At 34.8% G+C, this 24,668-nt stretch overlaps 1 protein-coding gene across 3 annotated transcripts in view; it reads left to right on the top strand.

Annotated features, from left to right (window-relative positions):
- Positions 1-24,668, top strand: part of BDP1 (BDP1 general transcription factor IIIB subunit) — an 88,304-nt gene that overhangs the window by 24,831 nt on the left and 38,805 nt on the right. For all 3 annotated transcript variants that reach the window (XM_082835238.1, XM_082835237.1, XM_082835239.1), the window contains exons 10-22: positions 512-790; positions 1,890-2,037; positions 5,646-5,804; positions 8,660-8,819; positions 10,489-10,580; positions 12,597-12,792; positions 13,715-13,848; positions 16,171-17,215; positions 17,917-18,104; positions 18,557-18,779; positions 20,979-21,157; positions 21,875-22,079; positions 23,383-23,519. In XM_082835238.1, the coding sequence (XP_082691364.1) occupies positions 512-790; positions 1,890-2,037; positions 5,646-5,804; positions 8,660-8,819; positions 10,489-10,580; positions 12,597-12,792; positions 13,715-13,848; positions 16,171-17,215; positions 17,917-18,104; positions 18,557-18,779; positions 20,979-21,157; positions 21,875-22,079; positions 23,383-23,519 (3,145 nt within the window). The remainder of the gene's footprint in view (positions 1-511; positions 791-1,889; positions 2,038-5,645; positions 5,805-8,659; positions 8,820-10,488; positions 10,581-12,596; positions 12,793-13,714; positions 13,849-16,170; positions 17,216-17,916; positions 18,105-18,556; positions 18,780-20,978; positions 21,158-21,874; positions 22,080-23,382; positions 23,520-24,668) is intronic.

The following is a 24,668-nucleotide window of genomic DNA, read 5'->3' as shown; positions in this document are numbered from 1 at the left end:
TATTAATATGCCTTCAAAAAAAGGCACTAGAAATTGTTTAAAAATATTTGTTAATAAGGTTGTTCATTGAAAAACAAAGGATACAGAAAATAAAATACTTGAACTCTCTCTTGTACCCTGCCCTCAAAGTCTTAGCTTTCTTAGGGATGATTGTTAGTAAACTCTTTTCTATGCCTATAAATGTGTATGTGTCTTAGAGTATATGTAATTGTTTTTCTTAAAATAAAAGTGTGGTAATACTGTATATATTGTTCTGCAACTTGATTTTTTTTTAAGGCAACAATATTTTTTGAAATCTTGTACATGACTACGTACAAACCTACCTCATTGTTATTTGCTGCATGGATTTCTATAGCATAAATATATTATAACTTATTTAGTCATTCTCTATTGAACAGTTTAGGTTGTCTTTAAATTTTCGCTCAGACATCCTTACGTGTTTATCTTCTCCACCTTTAAGAATTTTTCTGTAGGCTGTTTTTATATTTATAACAATTTCTCTTACTTTAAGTGAAAAAAGTCTCCAGTGAAAGAGTGACTGATAATCCAGATGAGTCTGTGAGCACTAGAATTTCAGACACAGAAGGATCTCAAAAGGATGCTCAGACAGTTGAAGAAGAACAGTCTCTGACTTTATCAGGACAGGATTCAGAACAGAATGCATTAGAACAAGATATAAATCAAAAGAAAAGGAGAAGAAAGAATCAGGATGAAAGTAGTGAACAAGAGGTAAATCTTTCAGGAAATGCCACTGTTCAGCCAGGCTCTTCTAAAGGAGAAAACCACAAAAGTAAGTGTATTACATATGTTAATAGCCCCTATATTACTTGTGAAGACACGTACACTAATATGATGTATAACTTAACTACTTTTCTTCTGGATAGTAGCAACTACTAATGCTTATTAATTGGTTCTGTATTCCTGGTACTGGGTTAAACCCTTTTACTTTTAATTTAAAGAAAAAATGTTTATTAAAAAAAGAGTGAAATAGGGAGATATTTCTCTCAAGTTTGTCTCTGAGATGTGTTACCTCCTATGTGTTCACATTAACAATTATTCTAAGTCACGTGCATATAATTAAACATGTATTGTGTTTGTTAATAAATCACAGGTTTTCATGTTCTGCCTCTACAGAGCACCTCTATGAACCCAAAATAAGTTGTTTAATTTGTATAAAAGGTACTAGAATAAGTATTCCTCTCATTTTTCTTTCTTTTTTTTTTTTTTTTTGTGGTACGCGGGCCTCTCACTGCTGTGGCCTCTCCCATTGCGGAGCACAGGCTCCGGACATGCAGGCTCAGCGGCCATGGCTCACGGGCCCAGCCGCTCTGCGGCATGTGGGATCCTCCCGGACCGGGGCATGAACCCATGTCCCCTGCATCGGCAGGCGGACCCCCAACCGCTGCGCCACCAGGGAAGCCCTCATTTTTCTTTTTTAAAGCTCCCTAGAATACAGACATTTTGACACTTGTGAGTCACTAGGGAATGAGAGCTAAGAGTTTAGGGAAGTCGCGGTCTCTTTCTTGAAGAATTCACATATAGATTACTTAAAGCAGATAACCAAGTAAACAGAGGAGAAAAAATAGTAACAGATCAGAACAACCTTTCTGTAGAATTTAAGTTTTATGTGGTTCAACTTCACCAATAAGATTTTAATAAGTGAATCCTGATAGATAGCATAGTGTGATTTATAAGCATCATAATATGCTCTTTGTGGCTTACTAGTAAAGACATTACATATAAAGCAGAATAGCTCAACTTGTAAGAAATTGGACTTTGGGATAATTTCTTAATCATTACATGACAGTGTTATCTGTAAATTCCTTTGTGCTTTAAATATATATGTTTTTGCTATCATTTTTATAATAATATGCATTTTGTATTAATAGATAAATGCCTGTCTTTAAGTCCTGAGATAAATGAAGATGAAAGCCATAAGGAACAAAAGCTTCCCTGTGTACAGAACACAGATGACATTGTGGATCTATCCTCTAATGAAAAGGCTGAGAAAAGAACTGACCCTGCTCTTTCACCAAGGTATTTTATGTCTTTACTCACTTTGTCTACATCTTCTATCAGTTACCAAAGGAGTGGGAAATCTCCACCTGTAATTGTGAATTTGCTTATTTCTCTTTTCAGTTCTATTTGTTTTTCTTCATGTCTTTTGAAGCTCTTTTGTTAGGTGTATACATATCTAGGATTGTTGTATCTTCTTGGTGAAATCACCCTTTTACCATTTGTGTGATATCATTCTGGTATTGCTCTTTGTTCTGATGATTGCTATGCCACTACAGTTTTCTTGTGGTTAATGTTTGCATGGGTTCATCATTTTCTATAAAGGTTTTCTCTTGATTTTTGGTTTTCAGCAATTTGAATGTGATGTATCCTGCTGAGGTTTTTTTGTTTGTTTGTTTTTACTTGTGGTAAAAAACATAACATGAGATCTGCTCTTCTTACGAGTTTTTAAAATGTACAGTGTTGTTAACTATGAGCACAGTGTTGTACAGCAAATCTCTAGAACATTTTCATCTTGCATGACTGAAACTCTGTATCTTTTGAACAGTAACTCTTTATTTCCTCCTTACCCCAGCCCCTGGTAACCACCATTCTACTTTCTATGAGCTTGGTTACTTTAGATACTTCATGTAAGTGGAATCATAAATATTCATCCTTCTATGAGTGGCTTATTTCACCTAGTATGATGTTTTCAAAGTTCATCCATGTTGTAGCATATGAAGGATTTCTGTTTTTATGGTCGAATAATATTCCATTGTAAGTATATAGCACATTTTGTTTATTCATTTATCTGTCAATGGACATTTAGGTGGTTTCCATCTCTTGGCTATTATGAATAATGCTGCAGTAAACATGGAACTGAAGATATTTCTTTGAGACCCTGTTTTCAGTTCTTATGGGTAGATACCCAGAAGGGAAATTGCTGGATCATATGATAATTCTGTTTTAAATTTTTTGAAGAGCCTCCATACTGTTTTTCGTTGTGGCTGCATTTTACATTCCTACCCACAGTTCATAAGAATTCCAGTTTTTCCATACTCTTGCCAGCATTTATTATTTTCTGTTTTTCTAAAAAATTAATATATATATTTTAATTAATACATATTTTTAATTACATATATATTTTTAAAAAGTAATGTTAGTATAATATAACAGTTCCTAACAGGTGTGAGTTTTGATTTGCATTTCCCTGATGATTGTGATGTTGAGCATCTTTATTTTATTTTATTATTTATTTATTTATTTACTTTTGGCTGCGTTGGGTCTTCGTTGCTGCACGCGGGCTTTTTTTAATTGCGGCGAGTGGGAGCTACTCTTCGTTGTGGTGTGCGGGCTTCTCATTGCAGCGGCTTCTCTTGTTGCAGAGCATGGACCCTAGGTGTGTGGGCTTCAGTAGCTGCGGCATGTGGGCTCAGCAGTTATGGCTTGCAGGCTCTAGAGCACAGGCTCAGTAGTTGTGGCACACGGGCTTAGTTGCTCCACGGCACGTGGGATCTTCCTGGACCAGGGCTCAAACTCGTGTCCCCTGCATTGGCAGGCGGATTCTTAACCATTGCGCCACCAGGGAAGTCCCTTGAGCATCTTTAAATATTACTTGTTGGCCATTTGCATGTCTTCTTGTGGAGAAATGTCTATTCAATTCCTTTTCCAGTTTTTTAATTGAGTTATTTGTTTTTCTGTTACTGAGTTCTAGGAGTTCCTTTTATATTTTGGATATTAAGCCCTTATCCAGTATATGGTTTTTTCTCCCATTTCATAGGTTGCCTTTTGACTCTTGATTGTTTCCTTTGCTGTACAGAAGGTTTTTGGTTTGATATAGTCCCACTTGTCTATTTTTACTTTTCCTGCCTGTGCCTTTTGTGTCATGTCCAAGAAATTATTACCAATACCAATCTTATGAAGCTTTCCCCCATGTTTTCCTTTAGGAATTTTATACTTTAAGGCGTTACCTTTAATGCGGTGGGCCTGGGTTCAATCCCTGGTTGGGGAACTAAGATCCCACAAGCCACGTGGCATAGCTGAAAAAGAAAAAAATAAAAGGTGTTACCTTTAAATCTTTATTCCATTTTGAGTTGATTTTTGTGTATGGTATAAGGTAAAGGTCCAGTTTCTCTTTTTTTGCTTATGGATATCTAGCTTTCCCAGCATCATTTGCTGAAGAGATTATCCTTTTCATATTGTATAGTTTCGGCACCCTGTCAAAGATCATTTGACTGGGTGCATGGGTCTGTTCTGTTCCATTGGTTGGCATGTACCCTCTTCTGAAAATTTTGATGAAAACCATTTATTTTCATGTAGAAAAATACCTATATGCACCTGTGCCAATTTATTCACACAATACAGAAGATTAATAATTTCTTTGAAGCCAAGCCATAGACCTCAGGCCCTTAACTTGCTGGGTGACAGACATCTAAATTCTGACCTCAGAGACACAACTAATTTCATAGACTATGCACAAAACAATACTGATGACTTTTTTAGGGGGGAAAGCTACCCTGTAATGATTGTTAAAATACCAGTTGGTTTTGTAAAACAGTGAGCTGATTCTTATTCTAAAGTTAGAGTAATTAAAAGAGTGTGGTACTGGAAAAGGCCAGACAAATTGACTGAGAGGAAAATTGGATGTAGAATCTAGGAAGAGAAATTTAGGCATCATTTAGATGGCAGAGGTAGCATTAGAAATTAGTGGGAAAGACTGAATTAACCATTCATTAAATGGTGCTTAGATATGAAAAAGATAATAGTAGATCCCTATTTTACCCTATGCACTAAGCTCCTCATAGATTAAAGGCTACATATATAAAGCAAATCTTTAAAACTTTTAGGAGAAAATGTAGAAAAATAGTTTTGTGATGTCAAGGATTTCTTAAGACATAAAAAGCACAAACTTTAAAGGATGAAATTGATAAATTCAACTGCAGTAAAATTAAATACTTCTGTTGACAAAAGGCTCCATGAAGAAAGTAAAAGGCAAGCTATTGATTGGGAGGTTTTATATGTAACATCTAGCCAAAAAAGAATATAGAAAGAGCGCTGGGAAAAGACAAACACCCAGTAGAAAAAAAAGAACAAAAAAACAAAGCATGGCTGAATGTGAATTTGCGTTGAAACTGAGTGCTCGTTAGTACATGGCCATCATTTATATTATTGTTAGTTGAAGTATTTCCTAATGCAGCAGTCCTCTCTTTGCACGCTACAGCATTAACTGCAACTTGTGCATGTTGCAGCTGTGTCTTCGATTTCCATGGCTCTTGAGTAACAGTACCATGCAAAGCAAAGACTGCCAATACAAAATTTTAATGAAAGATAATTCCTAAACATTACTATGATTTTACACATACATTTGATTTGTGAACCCCATGTAGTTATGAGTTTTTCATTTTGTGACTTCTTGAGCACTTTCCCTATTCATTTGTGACTGTTATTATCTCCTAAGATACAGTGTTTTAATAACATGGTGCAAGGAGGATCATAGAGAAACCAAAATATCCATTTTGATTATTCCGTGATATGAAGGATCATCTTCCAGAGTTTTGGCTTTGTATATTTTAAAAAAATCTTTTAAATAATTAGTATAAAATGTGCATTACTAAGAGTTCTTTTCCCCTGATATATTTTCATTTCCGTAGTAGTCAACAAGATGCCGTATCAGTAGCAACTGAGACTTCAGAATCAAGCACTTCATATTTGCCTTCATCAGAAGGTGGAATTAGAGCATTGTGTGAGGTGAATAATGCTGAGAGTAGTTGTACAGAAGAAGGAAATGTTGACCTAAAAGATAAAGCACTGTAAGTATTTTACATGGTAGGATTTTAAAATTTGTTTTCAAAATTTTGATAATTTATTATCATTTAAAAAATGATAATAATGTTGCTTCCTTTAGGAATTAGGAGAGGACTGTAGACCATTTAATATGTAATTGTACTGTGGTCTTAGTGACATTAAGGTTTTTCACTTTATATTTCATTATGGAAAGATTATCTTAGTGATACGAGTTATAGCAAACTGGTAACTTACGATAAAATTCTAAAATAATTTGGAAGCCTAAATATTTGCTATGAGATTTAACTTTTACTTGGTTTGAGTTATTTTTCATACCTGTTGTCAAAGTAGTAGATTTTGATATTGATGACTTTAAAGAGATTATGTATTATGTTTTCTAGTATGAAAATACTGATTAAATTAATATCTTCACTAAAAACAGTAGAAGCACCACAAGAATCTCCCTTTGAAAAGATATCTCAGAAGTTCAGACTTTCTTTTTATCTCCTTCATAACTCCTCATGTGGGCTTAAAAGTTTAGTTTATGAATTCTTATTTTCAGTAAAGCATAGTCACATTGAGAATCAAACTTTTTTTTTAAAGATGATTTTTAAATTTATTTATTTATTTTTGGCTGCGTTGGGTTTTCGTTGATGCGCATGGGCTTTCTCTAGTTGCAGTGAGTGGGGACTACTCTTCCTTACGGCGCACGGGCTTCTCATTGTGGTGGCTTCTCTTGTTGCGGAGCACAGGCTCTAGGCATGTGGGCTTCAGTAGTTGTGGCATGTGGGCTTCAGTAGTTGTGGCACGCGGGCTCAGTAGCTGTTTCTTGCGGACTCTAGAGCGCAGGCTCAGTAGTTGTGGAGCACGGGCTTAGTTGTTCTGCGGCTTTTGGGATCTTCCCAGACCAGGGCTTGGACCCTGTGTCCTCTGCATTGGCAGGTGGATTCTTAACCACTGCGCCACCAGGGAGGTCCCAGAGAATCAAACTTATTTTTTTTAATAAAAATTTAAACTAGTCTTTGGAATAGGCAATATATTCCTGTGGTTCAAACATCCAAAATTGTAAGAAGGTATAGAGTGAAGTATCCCTCCTGTCATGTCCCCATTTACTCTAACAAGTTACCAGTGTTATTTATTTCTTAGTCTTTCAGAGATTAAAAAAAAAAAAGACATTAAAGCTAATACAAATACATAAAGTTTATATATATCTTACTCTTTTTAAAACTCTAATGGTAGCATAGTATAATACCATTTTGTAATTTTTTTATCTTATATCGTCATATCTTTACTTAAAGACCTTTATTCTTTTTTAGTTGCATAGTGTTCTGTTGTATGGATGAATCACACTTTATATTATCGGTGCCCTGTTGATGGCTATATATGTTGTTTTTACAAACAATGCTTAGAAACTTATACCTCTATCTATCACCTTTGTGCCAGTCTATTTGTAGGGAAAGTTCCTAAAATGAAATTGCTAGCCCAAAGGACACATTTGTATGTGAGTGTGTGTACATTTATACATTTATGATTTTGATAGATACTTCCAAAATGCTCTCCATAGGAGTTACTCTAGTTTATATTCCCACTAACAATGTAAGAAATGGCTCCCTACCAACAGTGTTTTCAAACTTGGATTTTTGCTAGTCTTGATAGATTATAAAATAAAATAATATCACAGTATAGTATATATACCCCAGTCCTCCTTTTCTGACAGGGGTAGATAATTCTATTTTTTTCCCCTTCAGTTGCTTACTTAAAAATTTTCTAACCTAAGGAAAAGTCAAAAGAACAATGCACATCTGTATATAATTCCCCTTAGATTCTCTGATTCTTAATATCTTTTCACATTTGTGCTTGCTCGCTCTACTTTTTTTTTTTTTAATCTTTTTTTTCTTTTTTGGCTGTGCTGTGCGGCATGTGGGATCTTAGTTCCCCGACCAGGGATCGAACCTGCACCCACTGCGTTGGAAACACAGTGTCTTAACCACTGGACTGCCAGGGAAGTCCAGCTCGCTCTACTTTTAATTTGTACATTTCTTATTGGGAGTGAAGCTGAGCATCTCTTCACATTTAAAACCTATTTTTTTTTTGTTTTTTTGTGAGTTCGTATCCTTTGTCCAGTTTTCTAATGAATTACTGGTATTGTTCTGTAGGAGGTCTTTACATTTTAGAGAGGTTATTAGCCTTGTGATATGAGTTGTAAAACATGTTTTCTTGGTTTGTAGTTTGACTTATGACATATGTTTTGGCCATGTAAAAGTTTTTGATTTTTATGTTGTCAGATCTCTCTCCTTTTTTTTTTTCTTTTATGGCTCCTGATCTTTTAATCAAGTTTTAGAAAGGCTTACTCTACCTCAAAGTTACAAAAGAATTCATTCATGTTTTCTCTATGGTTTCACTTAAATCTTTGATTCATTTAGAATATATTGTGAGTACAGTGCAAGGAATGGAGCTAATTTTATTTTATTCCCCAGTATTACTAGTTTTCCCATCACCGTTAATTTAATTTAACATTTATTTTAAAAAATATATTATTTTTGTGGTCATCTTATTCTATTTTGAAATGACAACTTTATTGTATACTAAAATCATGTATTTTGGAGTCATCATCTCAGTTTTCTTTTGTGTTTCATTTATCTGTTATTCATGTGTTAGTACCACAATATTTTAATTATTGCTGCTAAGTAGTATATTTTTAACATCTGATAAATTAGTTACCCTTCATTGCTCTTCTTGTTCAGTCTTCTTTGCTACGTTTATTGTAAGTAAGCTTAAAGGAGTTCTTTTCTAGCTGTGAATGGATTTTTAAAGAATTTTCCAGAATTTCTTTTGAATATGCCTGCATGTTGGTACAATTTAAATAATGTTAATTTTCTAGGGAAACTGATCAAACAGAAAGTATTAAACCGAAGACAAGAGGACGACTCCAGAGACCTAAACCCAATTTATCAAGGGCAGTTGGGAAGAAATCAGTTCTTTCACAAGGGAAAACAGATGCAGAGAACAAGAGTTTACATACAGAAACTTCAGTTGAAAAGGTATGGAGTAAGAGACTTAATGGAGATTAAAATTATAAAGTATTTTTTCTAAATAGTTGGGAATAAAAATGTTTAACTTATAATTACAAAGTAATGTTACCAATAGTAAAGCCAAGATATGAGAACTTCAAACATTAATATTAAATTTGTCTTACTAGTCTCATGTTGTATACATTTTCTTTAGAATATAGGATATATCATTTCGAACATCCTTAGCAGTAACAAATATGTCTTTTGTTTACTTATATAAAATATTTATTCAAAATATTTTATATTAAATAAATAAAGCCCGTGCAATAATAAAATTATAACCACAACCCTCTTATCTATATACAGAATATTCCTTTGTTTGTCCTTCATAAACTTTATTTCTCTTTTTATGGAAGTAAACATTTTTGTAGTTTTTAGCCATATATAACATTTAAAACATCTTTCTCTGAAACTATCCATTTACCTTTCTTGGGGTTAATTGATCTTTTTAATGGCTGCATCAGGTTAACATTATTATTAATTTACCTAACCATTTCTCTAATGTTTAGGTTTTTTCCATTTTTTTAACCGTTGTAAATAAAAGCAAACAATTTTGTAAATAGGCAAAGAATAAATTTCCAGAGGTGGTGGGATTAATGTGCCAAAGTATTTTAAATATTTTTTGGCTCTTGTTAGGCATTGTCAAACTGTCAAAAAAAGGAATCTTGGGAATTCCCTGGAGGTCCAGTTGTTAGGACGCTTTTACTGCCTGGGCCCGGATTCGATCCCTGGTCGGGGAACTAAGATCCCACAAGCCCCGTAACCAAAAAAAAAAAAAAAAACCAGAATCTGTTTACATTGCTTTAAGCATTAAATGAATGTTCCTGTTTCCTTATATCCTTGCCAGCATTATATTGTTAAAAATGTTTTATTTTTGCTAAAATAATTTTTTAAATTTTAGTCTTTTTTCCTCTTATGTGAAATCTTTTTAATCTTAATAATATAACTATATTATTATAATCTTATGAGATGTTTTTAAATTCTAGAAAATTGGGAAAATACAGATTCATGTAAAAGTTAAAACAAAAGTTAATTTTATTATCTATATGCAACCAACCTTTTAGACTATATCCTTCCAGCTTTTCTTTTACATTCTTGAGTAGTAGTATTAATTCACTTTTGTATCCTTCTCTGGTATTTTAACATTTCATAAATATATTTCCACATCATTAAATATCTTTTGAAAACATGGTTTTTAGTGACTTCATAATATTCTATCAATGGGTATAACTGAATTTATTTAACCGTTTATTCATTATTGGATATTTTGTCAGTTTGCAGTGTTTGCTGTTTTGCATAATGTTCCAGGGAACAACCTTGTACTTAAATCTTTGTCTAGATATTTTTTTAGAATAGAGTCTTAGAAATGATATTACTGGGTCAAAGAATATGAACATTATTAAAGTTCTTGATTCATGTTGGCAAAAGGCTTTCCAGAAAGGATATACCAATTTGTGCTTCTATCAGTGACGTACGAGATTATATGTTTAAAAGGTTCTCATCTGCCTTTATGATTTTAACAACTCTCTTTTAATAATTAGAAGTACAAAAAAGTGAAATTTTATTGTTTTAATTTCCATTTATTACAAAGTTTGAACTTTATGTTAAGTAGATTAAATATAAAAAATTAAATTCGTAGAATCATATGGAAAAGGATAAAATGAATACACTTGGTATTTCTGCAATGGAGAATAAAGAGAAAGAGAATCCAGAAGCTGACACTGCATCTAAGTAAGTATTTAGGAAATAGAATAAAAATAGTAACTCTTTGGAATGATTGTAATGACTTATTTTCTACCTAATGTCTGCATTTTATTTTCAGCTAGTGTATTTAAGTCCATTTTTAACTATAGGGATTGTTGAAACATTTTAATAATGATCTTTATGCTTGGTATTGTAGAAATAAATTATAGTATGGATCCACTGGTGAGCAATTACATTTCTCCCTCAACTTACTAACAAGATTTTAACAAAGTCTTGTTAGATGAATTATTGGTTAAGATATATGTTTCTGGATAATTTTATTTATAGCAAGGGGTTTCCAAAGGGAATATTTAGGGGAATTCCCTAGTGGTCCAGTGGTTAGTGCTCCATGCTGCTACTGCTGGGGGCACAGGTTTGAGCCCTGGTTGGGGAACTACGATCTCACATGCTGTGCAGTGCGACCAGGAAAAAAGGGTGGTGGGGAATCTTTAACTTGGAGTAGAGATCTAGAATAGGCCTGCTCCAATATAAATCTGAACCAGTGGATTCTGGACTGTATGTTTATTCCATAATCTGTGTCCAGTGCCCTGGAGGTGTATGTACACAATGGTGTCCTGAGTGGGGAATAGTATTCCATGCTTGTCAGGTATAGATTTTTCCCATTTTGTGGTGACAATTTGATTTTAAAATGCTTTTTTTATAGTCATGCTTTTAGGACTATGTCTGTTCTAGAGGGTTAAGGTATAGAGGTGTGTGTTTCTTTGAGGGTGTTCTTAAAGACACTTGTGAATTATTATTATTATTTTAAACATATTTATTGGAGCATAATTGCTTTACAATGGTGTGTTAGTTTCTGCTTTACAACAAAATGAATCAGTTATATATATACATATGTTCCCATATCTCTTCCCTCTTGCGTCTCCCTCCCTCCCACCCTCCCTATCCCACCCCTCTAGGTGGTCACAAAGCACCGAGCTGATCTCCCTGTGCTATGCGGCTGCTTCCCACTAGCTACCTACCTTACGTTTGGTAGTGTATATATGTCCATGCCTCTCTCTCGCTTTGTCACAGCTTACCCTTCCCCCTCCCCATATCCTCAAGTCCATTCTCTAGTAGGTCTGTGTCTTTATTCCTGTCTTACCCCTAGGTTCTTCATGACATTTTTTTTTCTTAAATTCCATATATATGTGTTAGCATATGGTATTTGCCTCTCTCTTTCTGACTTACTTCACTCTGTATGACAGACTCTAGGTCTATCCACCTCATTACAAATAGCTCAATTTCGTTTCTTTTTATGGCTAATATTCCATTGTATACATGTGCCACATCTTCTTTATCCATTCATCTGTTGATGGACACTTAGGTTGTTTCCATCTCCTGGCTATTGTAAATAGAGCTGCAATGAACATTTTGGTACATGACTCTTTCTGAATTATGGTTTTCTCAGGGTATATGCCCAGTAGTGGGATTGCTGGGTCATATGGTTGTTCTATTTGTAGTTTTTTAAGGAACCTCCATACTGTTCTCCATAGTGGCTGTACCAATTTACATTCCCACCAAGAGTGCAAGAGTGTTCCTTTTCTCCACACTCTCTCCAGCATTTATTGTTTCTAGATTTTTTGATGATGGCCATTCTGACTGGTGTGAGATGATATTTCATTGTAGTTTTGATTTGCATTTCTCTAATGATTAGTGATGTTGAGCATCCTTTCATGTGTTTGTTGGCAGTCTGTATATCTTCTTTGGAGAAATGTCTATTTAGGTCTTCTGCCCATTTTTGGATTGGGTTGTTTGTTTTTTTGTTATTGAGCTGCATGAGCTGCTTATAAATTTTGGAGATTAATCCTTTTTCAGTTGCTTCATTTGCAAATATTTTCTCCCATTCTGAGGGTTGTCTTTTGGTCTTGTGAATTATTTTGTATTCCAAATGGTTTACTTATTTATACCTGGGAGAAGAGAATACTGAAGACAAGCATGTATGTGATATACAAGTAATCTGACTTCAGAATAACCATTGATTTTATTCCTTTGTAATTACTCTAGTTTGAGTGAAAAAATTTGTCTGCAGGAAGATGATCAACTAAAGGCTTTCAGACCTGCACGCCTAATGAGGGGCTTATTGCAAAGGCCAAAGCCAAATGTAGGTAAAGCTGCTGAAACAAAAGAAACTGTTACATCACAGGAAAAAATTGGGGCCAGTGTAGAAAAGAATGAAAATGAGTCCTGTATCGATAGAGATGTAAGTACTCTGATGCCCTCCAGTTTTTTGTTAAACAAATACATAAGCCTCCTTTCATCCCCCGTTTTAAACAGCAATACTGTATACAATTATGTATATTGTTCTTTAAATTTAATGCCCAAATCTCATAGCCAGCAGCTTTGCTAATTGTGAAGGCACTTAGCTCTCTGCTCTGTGGATTTTAAGCATTTATATGATGAATCATCTGCTTTCACCTTACTCATGTTTGGACTTGCCTTCCCCCATCACTCAGCAGGTGTTTGAATTCTACTTCCTTTCTGAAAATATAGCTATGTATATGAATTTGAATACTGACTTAAACAAAATAAAATGTTAAAAGCTCCCTACTAAAGTGTTCCAACAACAAAGATGATAAATTTTAGATTATTTACATAGTAACTGGTCTTTCTGATAAGAGTAAGAGTTGGCATGATTTGAGATTTGAATTTCTTCTATTATGATTCCCAGGGTCTATAATGTGATTGTAATAATCAAAAAGATTTAGAAAGTTAGACCCCAAGGGATAATTTTAACAGATCAGACTGAAGCAGTTACTTGCTTTCTGATTAGGAGGAAAAGAATGGGGGCTTTGAGATGAGGTAAAAGGTGTGGCTTGTGAAATTTCCTATATCTAAAGAACAAACATTAAAAAGTGCCCCTTAGGGAATTCCCTGGTGGTCCAGTGGTTAGGACTCCGTGCTTCCACTGCAGGGGGCCCGGGTAAGATTCCGCAGGCTGCATGTCGTGGCACCACCCCACACCCCTGTCAAAAAAAAGTGTCTCTTGAGTATCATTTTATAATTTTGAAATGTTTACCATTTTCCTTGTACTCAAGTCATACATAATTTTCAATGAAGTCTTTTATAAATGTGTGTTACATTGTGAGACCTAAAACTTTTTTTAAAATGTGTTTGTTATTAAGACTCCTGAACAAATAGAAGATCAGGCATTTAAAAATTTTGATTGTGAAGACATCACATCACAATCTGAAAAAAAAGATACTTCTTTTCAAAATGTGCAGTCCGATGAGCCCAAGGTGCTTAATGAATGTCTGAGGTAAGCATCATCTTATTAATGATATAATAGTTGAATTATGTGTAAAGTTTTAGAAATTCTTAATCATTTTTTAAAAATAGCAAATCAGACTGATTTTGTTATCTGTATATCAAGTTACATAATATTTACAAGTGTAAATTCACCTTTCAAGGCAGTTTATGTCATTGCCTTCGTGTTGATTTCTCACTTTTTGGTGTTTTAATGAATTGATTTACCCATCGCAAATTAGACCTTGAGTTAACATGGGTAGTATTATCACTTCACATGCATAGTAAATTACATGTTCATATCCAGATGTGAAAATGTTTGTTTAATATTTGTTTCTTTGGGATTAGATTGATTAGATTGTTTCTTTGGGATTAGATTGATCACATATTACCTTTATTTAAGGTTTATGTAAATTTTAAGTAAAACTCATACTTCCCATAGCCAAAGCTCTCTGAATTTGTTGTTTCCCCTCTGCAGGATATTAAACCAGATCAACGGAATTATTAGTGTGCTTTTAAAACTTTTTTCCTTTTGGGAATATTCAATGCACAAAAGTACTGAGAACAAAATAACAGACTCCCATGTACCTACTATCTAGTTTCAACAATTATTTATACTTTACCAATCTTTACATTTAATTTTCTTTTTTTTTTTTGTGGCATGTGGGCCTCTCACTGTTGTGGCCTCTCCCGTTGCGGAGCACAGGCTCCGGACGCGCAGGCTCAGCGGCCATGGCTCACGGGCCCAGCCGCTCCGCGGCATGTGGGATCTTCCCGGACCGGGGCACGAACCCGTGTCCCCTGCATCGGCAGGCGGACTCTCAACGAATCTTTACATTTAAAGTCTGGCCTATTGTATACTTTATTACAGCTGTATGAGCCTGTTTAAATACTACCCAACCTGAGAGTGAAAGCTAGGTTTCCTGAACTACTCAAAAGATCTTTATTAGAAGACAGAAGAATTCCTTTATTCCTCTCTTCTTTCTCTATTCCTTTGTACCCCCTCCCTACACCCCCAACCTATTTTACTTCTCTGCCACACAAACTCTGGGTAGAAGCCTGTACAACTGCATTACTGCATTGTTGCATATCTCTGATACAAATATTAATTACGGATACCTGACAATTTGGATATTTTGTTTGTATTTTTTTAGTTTAAACCAGACTCCATTTTCATGTGGCTTAGTAGAAAACCAAGTTTTCCCTGAGTGGCCTTTGGGTTTTAGAACCCTGCTGGATTGTTCATAACTAATATCCAGTCTGATATCAACAACTTTCCTCTCCAAAGGCAGTGACCTTTCTGGCCTTTGAATCTCCAGTATTCACAGAAACAATTCTAAGATTCTGTGTTTTATCAAATCATATTCCTGTTTATATCCAGTAGGCAGTTTCCCTCCTCCCCAGTCTCAAACACTTTGAACTGTTCAAGATGCTATGTAAGAAACTGAAAGAAGAGAAATATCTACACAAGAAAAGGGCCTCAGAGGTCAAAATCTTAACCAGTCACTAAGTGCTCTTTCATTCATTTGTATATTTTTATTGGTTGTACTTTCTGTTATTATGATAAAGCACAAAGGAGAGCATGCTGCTGCTGTTTTGAAGAACAAGGTGCTTATACTAGATAGTGATTGTTGTGTGCCCAGTAACATTCAACAGACTGCAAAATGTTGTTGTTTATTTACTCTTTTCTTTCATTCCCACAATGTATTATGAAATCACAAGCTTTTAGAAAAGTGACTGTACAGGAAATCTCATTTTTAATTGTTTTAAAAAGTGAGGAGGGGCAGACCTAGTTTTTAGTCATAAGACTGTACCTTATTCAAATTATACCTCCACCCAGCTATTTGAGATCCTGGTTAGTTCTGGCCATATAAATGAGTTCTTTAACTCTTACAGCAAGACATATGTCTGGATAAAGGAGAGTAGGAGCAAAAAGGTAGGAATAGCAGCCACAGATTGGTCTAGCTCCGATGTAGAAGACTTGGAGAGTCTTTCTCAGCCAGTATTTGCCAAGGTTGATGTGGATGACAATTAGAAAGAGACTATTTAGGCCTGATTAGCTGCTACTGTAACTGACCTTATTGATAGATTTCTCTGTATATATGTCTCTATGTAATAAATATATTTAATTTTTTAAAAAATTTACTGTAATTTCCAAGGATAGAATTTTTTCTCTACTTTAATTTTTAAATTTTGCCCAGAGGTTCCTGGTGCTTCATTAATTTTTTTTTTTTTTTGAGAATTCCTGGTTTTTCAGTAGTGACTTCTCAACCATATCTCTTCAGTTGGCAGTCTAGTTTACAATTTGATTGTGTATCTTTTTTTTTTTAAATAGTATTCAAGAGGATAATAAAGCAAATAAACAAGTTCAAATTCTGAAGACTCGATTTCAGAAACCAAAGCCAAATATAAGAAGAAGAACTGGAAGAAGAGAAATTTTCTCAAAGGAAGAAGAGGTACCAAAGGAGGTTCTTGCCTCTGAGGAGATGACAACAGCTTTGAGAGAAACTGCAAGATTGGAAACCTCGCCAAGGGAAAAGGTACCTGTGGAGACTAACACTGCTAAGGAAATGGAGTCAGATTTAAAAGAAACTGAAAGGAAAGATATCTCTCCCAGGGAGAAAATACCAGAAATGATTGATGTCACTGTGGAAATGGAGACAGATTTGAGAGAGACTGGAAGAGAGATTTTCCCAAGGGAGAAGATAACAAAGGTGACTGATGCCACTGAGGAAAGAGAGACAGATTTGGAAGAGACTGAACGAAGAGAAATATCTCTACAGGAAAATGCCCCAGAGGAGGTCGATACTATTGGTGAAGTGAAGACAGGTTTGAAAGAAACTGGAAGAGAGATTTCCCCGAGGGAGAAGATACCGGAGATGATTGATGCCGCTGAGGAAGTAGAGACAGATTTAGAAGAAACTGAAAGAAGAGAAATACCTACACAAGAAAAGGCCTCAGAGCTCAAAACTATAGATGATGAAATGGAGACAGATTTGAACAAAATTGGAATAGAAATTTCCCCAAGGGAAAAGGTACTAGTGGGGATCAGTGCCACAGGGGAAAGGGAGATTGATTTGGAAGAAACTGGAAAAAGAGACATTTCCCTGATGGAAAAGGTATCAGGAAAGATGACTGCCATTGAGGAAACAGAGGCAGATTTGAAAGAAACTGGAAGAGAAATTTCCTTTAGGAAAAGCCGATCAGAAGAGATCAGTGCTTCTGAGGAAAAGGTGGCAGATTTGGAAAAAACTGGAAAAATAGACATTTCTCTAAGGGAAAATGAACCAGAGGAGACTGGGACCTCAAGACAAACTGAGACAGATTCATTGCAGAGGGGTAGTAGTGACTGCAGTGCTGTGCCTTCACTAAATATTAAAGTATGTATTTTTCTGTCCTTTAAAAATATTTTTTGAATACTTTTTCAGAGAGAAAAATATCAAAATAATTCCAGGATTATTGCCCTTAAGTCCAACAACATTTAAAGTCTCTAAAAGCATAATGTCTTTCCCAGCCCTAAATTCTGTGTTTCAGGACCTTAAAGAAATTATATATATATATTTTTTAATAATTGAAAACATTTTATACTTGTAGAAAAGTTACTGTTCTTAATGTCAGTTTAAAGTTACTTTTAGATAAAAGAAATACAAGAGATTGGACTGAATTTGTGCTAATTCTAGTATGAACATACCCTGGAATTATTTCTTTTGACCATATCTGTATCAGTTTTTCTCTTTATTTCCTGTTCCACCCCACTTCACTCCACTTTTAAAAGTTCATCTTATTAAAAGTTTCCAGTTAATTGAAGTTGAAGCAATTCTAACATTTTCCAGTTTTCTAACTTTTTTTTGGATAGGCAATGGCATTTGTAGTTTGGAAAAAACATATAATAATATGCAATATAGAAAGAAGAGTTTTCCAAATTCTGTGTTTTAGCATTTGTAAATTAAATTTTATTTTACTTAAAAATTAAAACCCCCCAAACTTCTGGATTTTTAAAAACAGTGTGAAGAATATAGGCTTTTGTTTGAAATGTATGACATGCTTAAGGAGTATTTTATATGTGCTGATTTATTTCCAGGACATTAGCAGTGAAGTACAATCCGTGGTGGATGTATCTGTAGAAGAAAAAAGAAATTCTGAAAAGGAAATATCAAGTCAGTTGAGTCATTTGAACATTTCTTCGCAGACTTCTGAACTTGATAAAATAGAAGACCAGAGGATGCGATCTCCAGATGTTCCAGAGCAGTTTTCAGATATTAATTTAAGGTACAAGTATATAGGTCTGTGTGCTTGTAAAGAGGAAGCATATAAAGTTATATTTGCAGATTATGTTAAACTAAATAAGGTTTTAAGACATATCATCTATAGCATAGTGTTGAAAATTTTAAGCTGGTTTGGGGAAGACTGGGAGAGATTTGAGGTCCTTCTGACAGTAGATTGTGAGAATTACTAACATACAAAATTGTGTACAACACATACTTTTAAGTCAGTACAGGTGTGACAAACCTGTATTTTCTTTGTGCGAAGATGATATAATTCCTAGGCTTATACCTGGATTGTACCACTCATGTTTTTCAGGATCTACCAAATAGTCTGATCTGTTTTCCTGTTAAGAATTAGAATTAAATATTTACTGCCAGTCTCTAAGGTTGTGCTAAGACTCCGCTCCCACTGCCCCTTCATTTCATCCTAAAGCTTGATAATCCTTGTTCCAAAAGCAAATCTCTTCCTCAAGAACAGAAGCCATTTGAAGTGAAACCAGCACCTTTTGTGAGAAGTAGATTCAAAAGACCAAAACCAAACTTAGCAAGAGCAGCTTCAAAAAGAGAGACTATAGAAGCAGAAAAACATGCACCTGGGAAGAAAGTGGAAGCTGATAAAAAAGGGACTGTTGTGATACAGCAGAATGGGGAACAAATGAGAACTCTCCCTTCTCAACGTGTGAGTGTTATTTAAGATGGAGGTTTTCTGTTTTAGTTATTATAATTACTAAGGTAAAACACTTGGAATTAAAAATTCATAAATATTTCCTTATGTAATTTTTGCTGTGTGTGATATTGGTGCTGTACTTAATGTACCTCATTGTTCCATGTGGTTTGTGTAAGAATCTTGAATCTCTGATGGTGGGCAAATGTGTCATGGAAAGGATTTTAAGAGGCCCAGGCTCTAGTTCAAGTCCTGACCTTTATTCATTATGTGACCATAGCTAAATGATGCAACTAGTTTCTTCACAGGAAAAATGAGAATGAGAGTCTGTCTTTATTTCACTCTGTTGTGAAGGTGAAATAAAAAGTTAAAAGCTTTATATGAGTTAAAAGGAGATTATTTTATTTACTTGATTAACTTGGTCTATAAGAGATTAAGATGTGTGATACAGCATCAAAAACCTTGAAATGAAACGTTAACACTCATAAGTTGAGCGTTTAAACATATGAAGTACTTTTTGAATTAAAGTTCTTCTTTTACATCTTAGCTCAGTTCTTACTGTGCTTGAACATTTGTACTTTTTCCTCCTAATCTTATGTTTAAAAAGGATAAACCATGGGAATTCCCTGGTGGTCCAGTTGTTAGGAATCTGCACTTTCACTGCCGAGGGCCTGGGTTCAGTCCTTGGTTGGGGAACTAAAATCCCACAAGCTGCGAGGCATGGCCAAAAAAAACAAAAACAAAAAAACCCACCACTTTCATTTATTTATTTAATTTAATTTAATTTAATTTAATTTATTTATTTTTTGGCCATTCCATATGGCATCTTAGTTCCCTGACCAGGGATTGAACCTGTGCCCCCTGTGGTGGAAGCACAGTCTTTTTTTTAAATTTATTTTTTTCGTTGCATTGGGTCTTCGTTGCTGCGTGTGGGCTTTCTCTAGTTGCGGTGAGCAGGGGCTACTCTTCGTTGTGGTGCATGGGCTTCTCATTGTGGTGGCTTCTCTTGTTGCGGAGCACGGGCTCTAGGTGCACGGGCTTCAGTAGTTGTGGCACGCGGGCTCAGTAGTTGTGGCGCACGGGCTTAGTTGCTCTGCGGCATGTGGGATTTTCCTGGACCAGGGATTGAACCCGTGTCCCCTGCATTGGCAGGTGGATTCTTAACTACTGTGCCCACAGGGAAGGCCTAAGCGCAGAGTCTTAACCACTGGACTGCCAGGGAAGTACCCAAAATCACGTTTTATTGATTATTTTAAATGATTATAAAAATTGCAAATTGGGAAAAATATGTCATCTAAAAAGTTAGAGTCCTTTATAATATTCCATCTTTCCCTCCCAAGTTAGTCCATCTCTCCCTCCCAAGTTAGCAATTTTAAATATGTCCACCTAAACTTTTCTGTATACTTATTTATATAAATAATAAAATGTGCGGGTATTTATTTTCATTGTTTTACAAAAATGGCATCATATCCTGCCTTCTGTTTTTTTTTACTAAACACAGTATTGTAAACATCTTTTTTTTTTTTTAATAATTTATTTATGGCTGTGCTGGGTGTTCGTTGATGCACACGGGCTTTCTCTAGTTGTGGCGAGTGGGGGCTACTCTTCGTTGCGGTGCAGGGGCTTATTGTGGTTGCTTCTCTTGTTGCAGAGCATGGGCTCTAGGCGCATGGGCTTCAGTAGTTGTGGGCTCAGTAATTGTGGCACACGGGCTTAGTTGCTCCGCAGCATGTGGGATCTTCCCGGACTAGGGCTCGAACCCATGTCCCCTGCATTGGCAGGCAGATTCTTAACCACTGCGCTACCAGGGAAGTCCATGAACATCTTTTTGGATCAGTATATAGAAATTAAACTTCTTTTAAATGACTCTGTACTGTTTCATTGTAAAGAAATTATAATTTATTCAGTTCCCTACTGATTTGTCTTGTTTCCAATTTTTTGTTTTTCCTTTTCTTTTTCTTTCCTTTTTTGGGGGGCTATTATATTGCTGTAATAAATATCCTTGTGTATAATTTTCTAGATAGTTATTTGAGTGTTTTTATAAGATATATTTCTAGAAGTAGAATTGCTGGAAATTAAAATTCTTGATAGATATTGCCCTGTTGCCTACAAAGACCATATCAGTTTATTTTTCTAACAGTTCATTAAAGTTTCTATTTCCCTATACTTTTACCAACCCTCGATGAAATTTTTTTTTTCTAATCTACCTTCTAGGATGTGGCTTCCCTAATGGCATCAACAGAAAAAGACAAATCAGATCACAGTCAAGAGGAGGCTGTGATATTACCATATGTACAGACTGAAAAGGACCTTTCCCCTTCGAGTTCTTGTGAACCTATAGAGGAGTCTCAGTCTACACAAGCCCAGGAAAAGGAGTTAGTTGTCTCTATGGGGTAAACAGTGATAGTTTTATTAAAATCTAAAATAGGAGAATTATTTCAAATGGTTCTTCATTTTTTTTTAAGAAATGTGTTAATGTATTTTGAAAGTGAGTATCAAGAATACTTGGTTTATTTTTATTCATATGGCCTAAAATACAAAATCAGGTTGAGTTCAACACCTTTTAACACTTGCCTGCTTATATTCACTGTTAGCTGCTTAAGATCTTATACAAAGCAATGCATTTAAAAATATATGTATATAAGGTATGTATTCATTACCTTTTTAAAAATTGTAGTAAGATACATATAACATAAAATTTACTATTTTAACCATTTTTAAGTGTACAGTCCAATGGCATTAAGTACATTCACATCGTTGTACACCATTACCACCTTTCATCTCCAGAACATTTTTCTTCCCAAACTGAAACTCTGTACCCATTAAACAATAACTTCCCATTCCCCCTACCTCCAGTCCCTGGCAGCCACCATTGTGCTTTCTATTATTATGAATTTGAATATTGTAGATACCTCATATAAGTTCAGTACCTTTTGAGAATTGAAATAACTTTTTTTATAAAATGAGGTATAATCAGAAAGTAATTTAATTTTCCTTTAATGTACAAAATATTTTTACAGAGTTTATTGGATTCAAATTTTATATTTTTATAGTAGTTTTCATCTTTTTACAATCAAGCTTTCTGTCTTTTCTCCTGTCCCCTTTTCTAGGACTTATCATACAAACACTTGCGAACAAGAAATGAAGGAAAGCGCTATCCAAACTGCTCCACCAGTAAGGGGCCGACTTCAGAGACCCAGTCCAAACTTAAGAAAGGTTGGACAGAGGCAAGTAATAGAAAAAAATGAAGCCAAAGAAACAATTAAGGAAGAAAGGACACTACAAAAAGATGAAACTAAAAAATTCCTGACTGTGGTGAGTTATTGCTATGTAATTAAATCAAGCCTTTTAATGCATATTAAAATATCAAATGGTAGCTCAGACTTGGCTTAGAATATAGGCATCTGATACTTACTCTACTTCATACATAATGTGGCTAGTTTTGTTTCAGATTTACCATTGTAGATATTTTTTTAATGAAAATAGATTTTTTTTTCCTAACTAATGAACCTATTCATTGTGAAAATGTTCAATCAGTACAAAATAATATAATAATTACCCTTAGTCTCACCACTCTGAAGTAACCACTGAAAACCTTTTGACATATCTTACCGGATATATCTCCATGCATGCATGTGTGCATACTCATGTAAATTTAAATAATAAAATCATTGTAGTCATGTTATTTTGTGACTTACTGTTTTTCACTTATTATATTAAGTGGCTTTCCATGGCATGAAATATGGAGATACATCATTTTTAACTGCTGTGTAACATACTGCTATTTGGAATGATGGTTTAATCTCTTATTGATGGATCTTTTGATATTAGAAGCAAATCTAAGTAGTTTAATGCCCATTTCAACAGATCTTGTTTTTCTGTCCTTTTCTCTACCAAGGGAAAATCTACATTTAAAATAAAGTGATTGTAATCCTTATTTGACCCCCCCCCAAATTAAAAAAAACACATTGAACTTTTTGGGAGGGAGGTTCACAACAGATGGTTATTGTAGTTTTTAAAGCATTGTGTGAACATATTACTGCAGTAATCTTTGAAACTTTCTCTGTGAATAGGAAATTTTGTTTTGGGCAGCAAAACATGAACATTGCATACTCAAGTTTGAGACTTCATTTTAAAAAACTAAATACCTTTCTTTTTTATTATTAATTAATTTACTTATTTATCGCTGCGTTGGGTCTTCGTTGTTGCGCGTGGCCTTTCTTTAGTTGCGGCGAGCAGGGACTACTCTTTGTTGTTGTGCACGGGTTTCTCATTGCGGTGGCTTCTCTTGTTGTGGAGCATGGGCTCTAGGCGCATGGGCTTCAGTAGTTGTGGCACGCGGGCTCAGTAGTTGTGGCACACGGGCTCAGTAGTTGTGGCTCACAGGCTGTAGAGCGCAGGCTCAGTAGTTGTGGCACATGGGCTTAGTTGCTCCGCGGCATGTGGGATCTTCCTGGACCAGGGATTGAACCCGTGTCTCCTGCATTGGCAGGTGGATTCTTAACTACTGTGCCACCAGGGAAGTCCCTAAATACCTTTCTTAATGATTAAAATATTTTAGGAGGTATGTTCTGTTGTTAAAAAAAAAAAAAACAACTAATATAGTTTTGCATTTCAGCCAAATTCTCAAATTGCAATGGAAATTGAAGTTGTATCCTCCAAAGTTTCAGAAGGCAGAATGTATGAAAACCAGAGTCACGTTCTTTTAGAAAACCTTCATGTTAACAAAATAAATGTTTCAGATGAAAAGACGAGGTGAGTTTGCTTTTAATCAGAAAAGCATAAAACTTTTCAAAGATAAAGGTTGGATATTTGAATAATCGATTTTATGTAATTTCACATTTAGTAAGTTTTATGAAAGAAAAAAGTAATTATGAAACTAGAATAGTTTAAATCTGCTGAACAGCAAAGGGGGCCAGTGTGAAACAGGGGAAGAGAGGAAGAGTCGTAGATATATGACAGGTAAAGGCTGAGTGGGGGGAAGCGCAGATTATGTAGGATCATTCTAAGGATTTTGAGTTTTACTCTAATTGAGCCTTTAAAGACCAGTGACCTTTGAGGTCAGCCTTTCCTAATGCCTTCATTTATAATTGACTTTATGAATCTGGAGGATTTAAATGGCTTGCTCAAAGTAACATTGGCAGTTTAGTTTTTAAACTTAAGTTTTCAGGATTTATGACTTTAAGACTAGCAAATTCCTATAGTTTATAGGCAGAGCTTCCTGAAAGAAACTTTACATGTTTCAAGAGATTTTATGCTCAGCGTTTGCATTTTTAATGAGCAAGATCTAACTTTCAAATTTCCTGTATAGAAACCCATTACTCACCCACCCCTCTTTTTAAAATCTTTTCTGTTCATGAAGTTTATTCAAGCTTTTAGCTTTATCATGACTGATACTTCCTTCAGAGTATATATTCTGCATACTTTTAAGTTAGCTTATTCTTATGTCCAGCAGTTTCTTACCCCCTTTTAACGCCAGTAGCACATTGAGTTTATATATATGTGTGTGTATATATATATAATATATATATATATATTATTCTTAAGTACCATTGTAGAATCACACTTGATTGTAAGTAGCTTATACTTAAGTTAAATATAACATGTTTTCCCAAATACATTAGCCTACACTGGAATGTATTAACAAGCATCATTACTTTGTTAGAACTTCCTGTGAACTTCCTTGGTATTTCACTGCTGGAAGAACTTAGCAGGATTGGAACATTTGGAAATGTAACTAACTACTTTCTCTTGTAGGTAATTTATTACAAATATTACTTAAGATTAGTCTTTAATACAGATCTTTCAGAGAACTTATGATTGATACTTACAGACCCAATTTTTCTTTATAAGTATCCAGATTTATATTAGTTTTAAACTTGCTAATTCAGATCCTTGCCAGTT

The sequence above is a fragment of the Leucopleurus acutus genome (genome assembly GCF_964270905.1).
Source record: "Leucopleurus acutus genome assembly, chromosome: 3".
In the NCBI taxonomy this organism is placed as follows: domain Eukaryota; kingdom Metazoa; phylum Chordata; class Mammalia; order Artiodactyla; family Delphinidae; genus Leucopleurus; species Leucopleurus acutus.
The sequence above is the reverse complement of the archived record's forward strand: the minus strand, read 5'-3'. Positions and strand labels throughout refer to the sequence as shown.